The sequence below is a fragment of the Perca fluviatilis genome, chromosome 2, assembly GCF_010015445.1.
Source record: "Perca fluviatilis chromosome 2, GENO_Pfluv_1.0, whole genome shotgun sequence".
In the NCBI taxonomy this organism is placed as follows: Eukaryota; Metazoa; Chordata; class Actinopteri; order Perciformes; family Percidae; genus Perca; species Perca fluviatilis.
In genome coordinates this window covers 18,113,155-18,126,671 of record NC_053113.1, presented here as the reverse complement: position 1 = coordinate 18,126,671, position 13,517 = coordinate 18,113,155, and the positions used below count along the sequence as shown (strand labels likewise).

The following is a 13,517-nucleotide window of genomic DNA, read 5'->3' as shown; positions in this document are numbered from 1 at the left end:
GTTGATGATTGGCAGGTATAATGCCACATTCATGTCATGTCGTTTATACTGTAATTACAATTGAGTCAGAGGTAACTGAAATTTCAAGTTAAAGATATCGGAATAGGAATTTGACAGCTACAATATTTCCCATTTAAATTGGCAAATGACTTATAATGGTTACATCTAGCCTATTTGCAATCCAATACTAATCTAGAAGGAGTTTATACATACTAAAGTTAATGCTATTCTTATACTATTCATATTATGTTACTACAAAGCTAGCAGTGGGGGTAACCATCATGGGATAATAGGTGAGGTTGTCCCATCCTTCCTGTTCTACCAACATTGTGTGAATGCAGCAAATTGTTCATCATGTTTACCATTTTAGTATGCTAACATGATAATTAGTACTAAACACAAAGCTGAGACTAACTGGATTGTAACTAGTTTTGCAGGTATTTAGTCATAAAACAAATTATCATCGGATATCATCATAGGATCATGAATGTCTCTAAATTTCCATCCAATAGTAGTTGAGTTATTTCAGTCTGGACCAAAGTTGTGGACAGACGGACCAACATCCCTGAACTTCACATTATCTCAGGGATTACATTTAAGAAGAACTCTGCTGGATATACGCATACATCAAGAAACTGTCTTTCCACTTCTAACAGCTACTTTTCAAGAAACTCTGTCAGTTACAACACTTACATGGCATTCAAAAAACATTGCTATAAGACACAGCAGTTGGCCTGACCTTTAGAGTTTAGGAGTACTGTTTGGGAGTTTCATGGTTGATTTGACAATGATTAGTTGATGCCCAAAAAACGCTAAATGGAGCTTTTTTGATTTTCTTTTCTCTACTCAGCTGTTCTGTGGCATGTCTGCTTTTGCCTCATTAGCATCATTTCATCATTCCCTCTCTTCGGAATTCAGCCAGAGTGCACCTCATGATACACCATCTGTTGGAGGTCAGGAGAGATACTGTGTTGTGGGCTCTGGAGACCACGGTGTGCCACCCAGAGACTAAAAGTATTCCCAGTGGGGACACTGGACCTCTGGCAGGAGAGCTGAATGGATGAACTCCTTTACTGCTGACTTCGAGGAGCTAAAGGAGACTCTACATTTTAGAAATCCGTCTATTATCCTGCACTTTTTTCAGTGTCCCTGCTAATACTGAGGCTACATTATCCTGAAAAAAAAAACACACGTACAAAGCATAAAAGTAATAATATGACTCGTCTTGAATGTCATTGTTGACATTATAGGCATTGCCTGGAGGACAACTGTGTTGTCAATAGGTAAATGTCATTTCAATTAAAGGTTTTAAAGAGGAAATTTTAAAGGTCAACTTGGGCTGTATTTATCTTGGCTTTTGCACATTTTGTGATTTTGGCCTTAAATTTGTTTTCACAGGAAGCACTCCCCATTTCCAATTTGAACTTAGAGTGTGTCTGTAATTCCATTAGCAGGTTTGCGAAACTTAAATGGCCAATTTTGTCTTGCATTATTGATAAGGTTCACATTCTGTGCCAGTCTAACGGACAACCTGACCACTCCACCATTCTGCTATTTCTGACCACATGCTGGCAGCCTCTCCAAGTGGCCCCCTTCAGCCTTATCTCTGCTGTGTGTCTGAATAAGAAGGGGTCTCCACTCATTATCAGTTTGTCCGTTACATTCCTGGCACCAGTGGTTAGACAAACTGCCATTTATGGCTAAAGGAAGAACACTACAGAGCACATGCTGTGCTTTACTGACCCACAATGCACCAGGGCTTTATAAAAACCCACAACAAAGACCCCTTGGCAGTGAGTGAGAGGTTAATGGCTTTTGGTAAACCACTTCCTTGACTGTATTCTCAGTATTCATTCTGAGGTTTAACAGAAATCAAATTAGAGTAAGATCTTGTTTTCTGAGGCTGGGGCGTATTTAGAACGTGTGCATATTCTCTGCCATGGCATCACTGACATCTTCCAGCCGCAGATCCTCCTCATCCTACCGCTCATCGTCACGTTACAGCACCTCCAGCACCCATCGGTCAGAGGGCTCACTGGGTGGATCGTCTGATTCTTTGGATCCCCTTTTTGAGCCGTTTCTTGACTCTGCTGATCATTCCAGTCTGTTTGTAGAAGAGAGCCCCAGAGGACCCAGTTGTTTGGCCCCCTTCAGCAGACACAGCAGATCATCCTATGGACACACTGGTAAGGAAATTGATTGATTGCAAAGCCCCGTCCCCATTAGTTACTGTTGCTATGCCAAGCTTTCTGTTACTGTACTCCAAATGCAGTTTATAATGTGGCAAGAGTTACCACTCAAAATTCTTAGTAATTTTTGAGAGAAATGGCCCCTAAATTTTTTCGTAAAGAAGTAGACATGATGAAATCACAACTGTTGACAGATTTGATCATCTATTGCTAGCCATCTACATACATGTAGTCCGAAGCTCATGTTTGCAACCATGAATTGGTTGAAAAGCTGACTTGGTCATGTTTCCAGCTAACTCATTTTAAAACAAGAATCCTTAAATATGCACTTGTCATATACGATCATTTGTTCAGGACCATATGTATGTTTCTTATGTAACTTTTGTACGTGACGTTAGTTAAGTATGTTGCGTAAGTAAACCAGGTACGTAAAGTAAATAAGTCAACGTTTTCGGTTTGACACGGGACATGAACAGTGGTTTCCTTGGTGATAGTCAGACAAAAAGTCAGCATCCTTACCACATATGTTGAAGATGATATTGTTCTTTTATTGCAGGATAGATAGTCTGAGTATTATAATGTAAGTAACATAAGGATAAATGTAAGATTTTTTTGTTGTGACACAACCCTGTTTTGTTGCTTAGCCTACATTGATCATATTTTGTATTTTACCTTTTTAACAAGACAAAAGAAAAGACGTTCAGGATGAAGATGTGTTTGGCAAATTTAATGCTGTCTTGTAGTCTGGCTATCACCAGACCAAGCTCAATCTTTTAAGATTGAACATTAGTCTGGGGAGTCTGCTCTGTATTTTCTACTGCACAAGAGGCATGATCAACGGGTATAGTTCAAATGACTGTACGCAATTGGATAGTCCCACCAATCAGACCAACGATCCGGGTGACATACAGCTGAGCTCCATTCTTTTGGCCACCAGCGGGGCTAGCTGGTACATTAGGCTTTTACCAAAGCCGGTCGGTAGTAAGGCAAACACATCCTTCTTTTGTAGGAAATGTTCCAGGGCAAGTTTCTGTTCTGTTTTCAGAGAAAACTTGCCTTTGAAATCTTTAAAAACAGCAGCGACAGTGGCATCAACGGGCTGCTGCGCTTCGGTTGTCGCCATGTTGAATGTAAACAAAAAGCTGCTTGCCGTTGCTTCTCTATCTTCATCATGTTAAACCCGCCAATAGCGCGCCAGGTGGTTAAGCCAGTTTGTGATTGGTCCCTGCAGATTTGTAACGGAAGCAGGATAGATAAATGTACAGGTTTCCAGCCTGAGCTGCAGGGTGAAATCAAATCGCCAGCAGATCGGGCTGGGTTTACCCAGTCTAGCTGTCTTGGGTATTTTTTGTTATTATATTGTGAAAAAGTTACATAAGCATCACATTGATCAACAGCTCTGGAACAGTCAAAGCTTTAGTGCCTTGCCTATACCTTGGTTGCATATTTTGAGGCATAGGGTAGAGCCTTTATAAAATCACTTTCTTCACCAGCAGGAAGGAGATATTAGTATATCACATTACAGAGTTGGGCTGATTGAAAGAAAAAATGCCACAGAGAAGAAAAAGACCTGCTGCTCAGACAGAGTAATGAGCCATGAGTCGTGAGAGCTTCTGTGCTTTCTCTGTGAGAAAAAAGAGCCTGTATTGCTCCAGACTTTGTCTACTGAGCCACATAAAAAAAAATTGGTGAAAAAATAATACTAATACTAAATAATAAAACTGGAGTGCTAATCCAAAACACAGGAGCCTAATATGAAGTATTAAAACTGTTCTGCTGCCTCACAAAGCCGTAACAACCAAAAAGGTTTATTACTGGTGTGACGCTACAGGTGGATTATAGCATAATTAATAATCAGGCTTAAATTTGATTTCACTGACCCATTTGGAATATTTTAGTGCTCAAATGTCAAATAAAATGAAAAAGAAGACCTAAAAATGTTCCCACTGAGTATCTTCTTTAGTGAAAGATTGTCTCCTTCCAGACTGTAAACCACATTTACAGCCAAAACAGAAGCTGCAGTCTTGTGGTGTTTAATGGCCTTTGTGTTCTATTCCGAACATAAAATACAAAAAAAACAACAGAGCGATGATGCTTGGCCTGAACATATGGAGCACCAAAGACATTGTGAAATACATAATGCATGACTAAATTGTGTAAAATGTAAAAATGAACCACTATTTGTGAAATGTTTCAAGAAAACGATTAGTATGAAATGTTATTTTGTCATTCTGATATTTATAATAAACGGGTTTTAATGGAGTTCACTTTTATTTCATTATAGAGTATATTTCTCTTTTCAAAAGCCCATAATGACATTAAAAATGAAAAGAAAAGAATAATTGCTTTAAAGTAATACAGAGAAAGAAAAAGTTGAATTTATTTACAGTACAGTGTAAATGTATTCTGAAAGTAAAACAGATCATGTATTATAATCTATAGCTCAAACTTATTCGGAGCATGCTATAATTCATAATTCTTATACATTTCATTAATTTATACGTCTCAATATTCCCATTGATATTTCCATAATATTCCATTAATTGTATTATTATTCTTAGATTTCAATATGTATGAAATAAAAGGTATAACCATCCATCTAACCATGGTCTTACATGTTCTATATTGTTCTAAGCGGACCCTCCTCTGTTGTTTCCCTGCAGCTCCTGTAGGCGGTACTTTGACAGGCCGACAGAGCAGCACAGGTGGCGGGGTGCGATGTCTGGGAGATAGCTACTACATGTCAGCTGACGTCAGCCAGTTTGAGCCGCATGACATAGTGGTGATGGCCTATAACCACCATGTTGTCATTCATGCCCAGAAGGTGTGTGTGTTTAAATTAGCAGAGGTGTGTTGTTGTACATTTGAGTGTGTGTATGAGGGAACAAGTAGATCATATGTGAATATGATTCACACACACTTGGCTTAACGCCAATATTATAATAAAATGTTTTCTGCTGCACTAATGATACAAATGAAACAGCAACTGCTACACATTAGTGCAGAAATAATTGGTAATTTAATTGGTGGGTTGATAAACTGAAGATTATTTAAAAAAAAATTATTGATCAATTGTCATTTATCAAGCACAAAATCTATAATGTTTTCAGTTTCTCAAGTGTGTGGATTTGCTGCGTTTCTTTGTTTTATAAATGAATAGATTCATTTTATAATTTTCATTAAATCTGAGAGCACAAGGGGATCAGAATATTTTTTTTAAGTTATGTTTCACAAAGTTGCGTGGATTTTCTCTCATTTATGCACAACTGGTTTCCATGCCGTAACCTTTGATGAGCAGTTGTGGTGGTGGTGAAGTATTCTGATCCATAAAATATAAACATTTCACATATTTACACAACTAATAAAAATCATTAAATCATAAAACATATTGCTATAAGTAAAAGTCCTGCATCAAAAATGTTTGTGTTTTATTATTAGTTTTATCAAGTATTATTATGTTGTACTGCTGGATTATTATTACTGATGCATTAATAAATTAGCAGAATTTTAACATTGGTAAAGATAGAGCTAATTGGACATACATAATATAATGTACATACATAACATAATGTGTTTAACAATGTGTCATATTTTATAAGATGACAATATATGCAAAGTGAATGGAGCTGTCAATGTAGCCTAAATGAATAGTACAGTATTTGCCTCTGACATGTAGTGAAGTAGAATTATAAAGTAGCATAACATGGAAATATTCAAGTAAAGTACAATGTATGTATATATATATATATAGATATATGATGATTGTCTTCTCATGAACAAACAGTGGTTGACAGTTCTACAATAAGTAAAGAATCAAACAAACAAACTGCATCCATATCATGTCAGACACATGTTCTGTCAGCTTGCTTGCTGCCATCCAGCCTTCTCCTTTTTGACCCTCACTGTTTGATGTTAATCATGTTTAAAAGGTGAGAGAGTCAAAGAAGAAGAAGAAGGGGGAAAGCCTCTGCCGTGCAGAGGAATATCGTTTTAATAGGGGTCAGCAGACAAATTGGCAAAACCTACGTTCAACTCACTTTAAATGCCTGAAACAGCATTAAAACATGTCTTCAGAGAGAACAAGTCCATGTTCATTTCCTTTCCCTCTCCTCCCTTTTCTGTCTCTCTCCACCACCTGAGCAGCATTGACCTCTTCGCTCTTTTCTCTATCACTGGTTCTCACCCTCTTTTCTCGCCCTCGCACCTCGCTTGGCCCTGTTGCTCTTCTCACTTTCTCCTCCCGTCCTCCAGTGCTCAACGACCTTTCTTCTCATCATCTTTTCTTCCCTCTGTTTACCCCTTTCCAACAGCTGCCCCCTCCTTCTACAGATCAATCCCTACATGCACATCATCTTTCTTTAACCTTCTGTCTCTGTCCTTCAGGTACTAGATGATGGAAGTATCAGTGACACATTCACCCATAAGTCCCTGTTTCCGGAGGATATGGACCCATTGTCGGTCAGTGGGACCCTTAACCCTGATGGTACCCTGGTGGTGAGTGTCCACCGGACCACGACCCTGGGTGGGCTGGAGCCCCTGGGTGTCCCCACCTACCGCAGTGAAGCTCACCTTTGACTTAATGTGGCTTCATCTTCTCACAGTATCTCAGCTTTTTTTTTATATTATTTGATGACAGTGTTGTGAGGTACACTCACCTATCAAGCCGATCAAGGCATTATAATTTAAATGTCTGTGAATAACAGCACACTTTGGTCCATTGGAACATATCACAGAAACTTCTGGGAAGATTGCCATGACATTTAATATTAACATTAATGACTTGAATAATGATTATTTATATCATTGAAATTGGTGACCCCCGGACCTTATGTCCGGCACCACTGGTCAAATCTTTCCCTTCATCAATGGGGTGGGGGTTGCTGTCTGCCACAGTATCTTTTTATTTATTAATTACTACTAGTCAGATATTTTTGAGTGGCTTTCATTTTTTACTATGACATACTGCACACAGACCATGAAACCCGCCGAAAGTGCATGTTTAACTATTAATAAATTATAATCTACTTTTTTTATATGGATCTTTATCTAAATCTAAATTTGTGCTGTACATTTAACGTTTTACAATTACAGCAAGCCGGCAACTTTGTCTGTAGTGTCAAACTAAATTGTATGAGGAATTTGTCGTTTCTCAGACATGCAATAAATGTGTTTGTTTTTTTTACAAAGAAAACATGTATAAGAAGCTTTTTTTTATTGTAAAGGTTGTTGTTGTTGTGTGTGACTGCTTCTTCATCCAAATTGAGGCCAATAATCCTGTTTACTATCATCTTAAAATTAATTACAAATATTATATCATTATATTCCACATTTTTCCAACATTATTGGTGTTATTCAACTATTCAATGATATTCATACTAATTTAACCCATTCCAACTTTTCTCACTACTTCACCTTCTTCTTACACATTTTAAGGCAGCAATCCAGTGTAGCGTCAGCCTTTTCCAAAAACAAAATATTTCACATCTTTAAGATATTATTCTTATTATACTTTCAGAATCAGAAAAGCTTTATTGCCAAGTACATTTTTTACACATACAAGGAATTTGTTTTGGTGTCGTAGGTGCATGTCACACATTATCTAAAATAAGTTAAACAAAAGGTTAACAGAACAGACAATATAAGTATAAATATATAAATATATGTGTATATATACACACACAGGATGTAATAAAATAAGAGTAACACTTAAGATAAAAAGAGCAGATTAAGTACAGTGGCATGTAGAGCCAGAGGTGGGTGTGGAGAGAGTCAGGGTGGTTTCCGGGCCTTGTCAATAAGGCTAGTGGCGGAGAGGAAAAAGCTGTCCTTGTGACGTGAGGTTTTGGTCCTGATGGACCTCAGCCTCCTGCCAGAGGGGAGTGGCTCAAAGAGTTTGTGTCCGGGGTGGGAGGGGTCAGCCACAATCTTTCCAGCACGCTTCAGAGTCCTGGTGGCGTAAAGGTCCTGGAGCGGCGGGAGATTGCACGATTGCAGCCAATCACCTGCTCAGCTGACCGAATGACACGCTGCAGTCTGCCCTTGTCCTTGGCAGTACCAGATGGTGATGGAGGATGTGAGGATGGTCTCAATGATGTCTGTGTAGAAGTGCACCATCATTGTCATTGGCAGGTTGAATTTCTTCAGCTGCCGCAGGAAGTACATCCTCTGTTGTGCTTTCTTGACGAGGGAGCTGATGTTCAGCTCCCACTTGAGGTCCTGGGAGATTGTAGTTCCCAGGAAGCGGAAAGACTCCACAATGTTAATTGTGGAGTCACTGAGTGTGATGGGGGCAGGTGGGGCTGAATTCTTCCTGAAGTCCACAACCATCGCCACTGTCTTTAGAGCGTTGAGCTCTAGGTTGTTTTGCTTGCACCACTTCACCAGGTGGTCAGCCTCCGACCTGTAGGCGGACTCGTCACCATCAGAGATGAGTCCGATGAGGGAAGTGTCGTCCGCGAACTTCAGAAGCTTGACAGACTGGTGACTGGAAGTGCAACTGTTGGTGTACAGGGAGAAGAGTAGAGGAGAAAGAACACAGCCCTGAGGGGATCCTGTACTGATGGTCTGTGAGTCGGAGATGTCTTTCCCCAGCTTCACATGCTGCTTCCTGTCAGACAGGAAGTCAGTGATCCACTTGCAGGTGGAGTTAGGCACACCAAGCAGGGAGAGTTTCTCCTGGAGCAGAGCCGGGATGATGGTGTTAAAGGCAAATTATATTCATCCTAATTAAAACCATACCCACTTTTTCAACTAAAAGCAATTAAAATACGCCACATCTTTCACACATTCTGGGTATTATTCAACTGTTCAAAGACATTCATTCTAATTAAACCCATTCCCACTTTTTCAACTATTCTCACTGCTCTTCTTACACAATTCAAGCCAGCAATCCAATGTAGCGTCAGCCTTTCAACATAGAGCATTCACACCCCAATTTCTTCAGAAATTGCATTCTTCAGTTATTATTATTATTGTGTGAATGCTGATTCAGCAGCATTCACAGTATTGTTATCCAATTCTTCCGTACAATCTTCGGTCGCCTACTTCTTCTGCATACTTACTGCTACAAAAGACATTAAAATATCAAAATGTTCAGCTCTTTAATGACATTAGTTCTTGGATTCAACTTTTCTCCACCATTCATAGTTTTTAAAATATTAAGCTTTTTTCTTTTTACATTGAAAGTCAAAGTAGCAATCTTTAAATGCTCTTCAGGGTTCTTCCATTTCTAAATGCTACTCCTCCCACATACTTTCACCTACAGATGTAATTCAAACTTGAAACTATTCACGAAACCTTCAGTTATTAGAAAATGATTCAGCTTTGTGATATCTTTTACAGTTTTTGTGTTATCACTGCTTAAGTTTAGTGCTACTTTAGGCTTTTTCTGTGATTTTATGGCCTGCTCAGTGTGTTTGATGTCACAGCTACAGTGCAGAGGAGACAGAACATTGTCTTAAAACTTTCTCTTTAACTTTCTCTCACGGCCACAACTCTTATTTCTTATACACCATTTATACATCAAAATGTAGATACACTTGTCTACTTTCAGCCGATGTGCTCATTTAAACAATAGGAATATACGTTTGGCTCAGTGAGCCTCCAAATGACAAGAGCAACAAGCATTCCTTCATTGGCAGCCCTTGTTAAACATCCTCATTATTTCTGGATGAAAGCACAGAGTACCAGTTTTTCAAATCGCTGATATGCCCACATTTTTTTTTACTTTACTCCACACAAATGATATATCAATATGTTTGCAAATGCTTTCTGGCATACTATACTATGATTTTTTTGGACATTTTTCAACAAACTATAGTATGACTTTCTTTGACATACTATACTATGACTTTCATGACTTTTTATGATTTTCTTCAACATACTATACTATGACTTTTAATGACTTTTTTCAACATACTATACCATGACGTTTTAATGACTTTTGTAATATACTATACTATGACTTTTTTTTTTTACTTTTTTCAAAATACTATACTATGACTTTTTTTTTGACAAACTATATTACCACTTTTTTACTTTTTTCAACACACTATACTATGACTTTATTCAACTTTTTTCGACATACTATGCTATGACTTTCTTTGACATACTATACTATGACTTTTTCGACTTAATATAGTATGACTTTTTTCGAATTAATATAGTATGACTTTTTTCAACATACCATACTGTGACTTTTGCCTTTTTTTCTACATACTACACTATGACTTTTTTTTAAACTTTTTTTCAACATACCATCCTGTGACTTTTTACATTTTTAGACATAATATACTATGACTTTCTTTGACATACTATACTATGAATTTCATGACTTTTTATGATTTTCTTCAACATACTATACTATGATTTTAATGACTTTTTTCAACATACTATACCATGACATTTTAATGACTTTTGTGATATACTATACTATGACTTTTTCTTTTACTTTTTTCAAAATACTATACTATGACTTTTTTTGACAAACTATACTATGACATTTTATGACTTTATTCAACTTTTTTCGACATACTATACTATGACTTTCTTTGACATACTATACTATGACTTATTCAACTATAGTATGACTTTTTCGAATTAATATAGTATGACTTTTTTCAACATACCATACTATGACTTTTGACTTTTTTTCTACTATTACTTTTTTTTTAAACTTTTTTTCAACATACCATCCAACATTCGACTTACTATGACTTTTTAATGTCTTTTTCTCCATGTTATACCATGACTTTTTATGACTTGTTTTAGACATACTATGCTGGGACTTTTTGACAATTTTTTTCAACATACTGTACTATCCCAATTTTAGACATACTATATTGACTTTTTATCACTTTTTTTGACATTTTTCTATGACTGTTTTATCACTTCTTGCAAACTAACATTCAATCCTATGTCTTTCTTCGACATACTATATTATGACTTTGTTATCACTTTTTTGACACTATACTATGATTTATTCATCACTTTTTTTACACTTACAACAAATGTATGACTTTTATCACTTTTTATCACTATGACTTTTTATGATTTTTTTCCAACATACTATATAATGCCTCGTTTCAACATATTATTTAACTAGGTGCCATTCCTCAAAATGTTTTAAATATACATTATATTTTTCCAATAATTATAAAAAAAAGCAATTTCCCTATGAAACAACGAGGAAGAGGTGAAGTGACCCTGCCCGGAGGAAGCCCGGGGCCCCCGTCTGGAGCCAGGCCCAGATGGCGGGCTCGTCAGCGAGCATCTGGTGGCCGGGTTTGCCAAGGAGCCCGGTCGGGCAAAGCCCGAAAAAGCTACGTGGCCCCCATCTCTCCAGGCCACCTGTGGGAGGAACCGCTGGGGTCGGGTGCGCTGCCACACGGGGGGCAGTGAAGGTCAGGGGCCTCGACAGACCAGACGCTGGCTCTGGGGACGTGGAACGTCACCTCTCTGTGGGGGAATGAGCCGGAACTGGTGCGGGAGGTGGAGCGCTACCGGTTAGATCTGGTGGGGCTTATCTCTCCGCACAGTCTCGGTTCTGGAACCATACTCCTGGATAGGGGTTGGACTCTTTTCTTCTCCGTAGTTGCCCAGGGTGTGAGGCGCCGGGCGGGTGTGGGGATACTCACAAGTCCCCAGCTGAGTGCCGCTACATTGGAGTTTACCCTGGTGGACGAGAGGGTCGCCTCCCTACTCCTGCGGGTGGTGGGGGGGAAAACTTTGACTGTTGTTTTTGTATATGCACCAAACAGGAGTTCGGAGTATTCGGCCTTCTTGGATACCTTGAGTGGAGTCCTGCATGGGGCTCCAGTGGGGGACTCCATTGTTCTGCTGGGGGACTTCAACGCGCACGTGGGCAATGATGGAGACACCTGGAGAGGCGTGATTGGGAGGAACGGCCTCCCTGATCTAAACCAGAGTGGTTGTTTGTTGTTGGACTTCTGTGTTAGTCATGGATTGTCTATAACAAACACCATGTTCAAACATAGGGATGCTCATAAGTGTACTTGGTACCAGAGCACCCTAGGCCAAAGGTCAATGATCGATTTTATAATCGTTTCATCTGATCTGAGGCCGTATGTTTTGGACACTCGGGTGAAGAGAGAGGCGGAGCTGTCAACCGATCACCATCTGGTGGTGAGTTGGGTTAGGGGGTGGGGGAAGACTCTGGACAGACCTGGTAAGCCCAAACGGGTAGTGCGGGTAAATTGGGAACGTCTGGAGGAGGCCCCTCTCCGACAGACTTTCAACTCACACCTCCGGCGGAGCTTTTCGTGCATCCCTGTGGAGGCTTGTGACATTGAACCCGAGTGGACAATGTTCAAAGTTTCCATTGCTGAAGCTGTGGCGAGGAGCTGTGGTCTTAGGGTCTTAGGTGCCTCAAGGGGCGGTAACCCACGAACACCATGTTGGACACCGGTGGTCAGGGAAGCCGTCCAACTGAAGAAGGAGTCTTATGTTATCCCAGAGGACTCCGGAGGCAGTTGCAGGGTACCGAAGGGCCCGAAGGGCTGCAGCCTCTGCCGTGAAAGAGGCAAAGCAGCGGGTGTGGGAGAAGTTTGGAGAAGACATAGAGAAGGACTTTCGGTCGGCACCAAAGTGCTTCTGGAAAACTCAGGAGGGGGGAAGCGGGGGAAGCGGGGTACCATCCAAGCTGTATACAGTAAGGAGGGGACACTGTTGACCTCAACTGAGGAGGTAATAGGGCGGTGGAAGGAGCACTTTGAGGAACTCCTGAATCCGACTAATACGCCCTCTATGTTAGAGGCAGAGCTGGAGGATGATGGGGGATCAATTTCCCAGGCGGAAGTCACTGATGTAGTCAAACAACTCCACAGTGGCAAAGCCCTGGGGATTGATGAGATCCGTCCAGAAATGCTCAAGGCTCTGGGTGTGGAGGGGCTGTCCTGGTTGACACGTCTCTTCAACATTGCATGGAAGTCTGGGACAGTGCCAAAGGAGTGGCAGACTGGGGTGGTGGTTCCCCTTTTTTAAAAAGGGGGACCAGAGGGTGTGTGCCAATTACAGGGGTATCACACTTCTCAGCCTCCCTAGTAAAGTCTACTCCAAGGTGCTGGAAAGGAGGGTTTAGCCGATAGTCGAACCTTGGGTTGAAGAGGAACAATGCGGATTCCGTCCTGGTCGTGGAACAACGGACCAACTCTTTACTCTCGCAAGGATCCTGGAGGGACCCCGGGAGTATGCTGCCCAGTCTACATGTGTTTTGTGGATCTGGAGAAGGCGTATGACCGGGTCCCCGCGGGAGATACTGTGGGAGGTGCGGCGGAGTATGGGGTGAGGGGGTCTCTTCTCAGGGCCATC

At 40.2% G+C, this 13,517-nt stretch overlaps 1 protein-coding gene across 1 annotated transcript; it reads left to right on the top strand.

Annotated features, from left to right (window-relative positions):
* Positions 1-1,780: 1,780 nt before the first annotated feature.
* On the top strand, positions 1,781-7,375 carry LOC120573061 (heat shock protein beta-7-like). The gene is made up of 3 exons (XM_039822496.1): positions 1,781-2,186; positions 4,853-5,013; positions 6,573-7,375. Exons 1-3 carry the CDS (start codon positions 1,940-1,942, stop codon positions 6,762-6,764), a joined length of 600 nt encoding a protein of 199 aa, XP_039678430.1. The 5' UTR covers positions 1,781-1,939; the 3' UTR covers positions 6,765-7,375.
* The last annotated feature ends 6,142 nt before the right edge of the window (positions 7,376-13,517 follow it).

What these genes read in the sequence shown, in the direction of transcription:
- LOC120573061 (XM_039822496.1), top strand. Translation starts at nt 1,940, where the DNA reads ATGGCATCACTGACATCTTCCAGCCGCAGATCCTCCTCATCCTACCGC. An exon ending in ATCATCCTATGGACACACTG is followed by an intron (nt 2,187 to 4,852) that starts GTAAGGAAATTG and finishes GTTTCCCTGCAG; the next exon opens with CTCCTGTAGGCGGTACTTTG. An exon ending in TTGTCATTCATGCCCAGAAG is followed by an intron (nt 5,014 to 6,572) that starts GTGTGTGTGTTT and finishes TCTGTCCTTCAG; the next exon opens with GTACTAGATGATGGAAGTAT.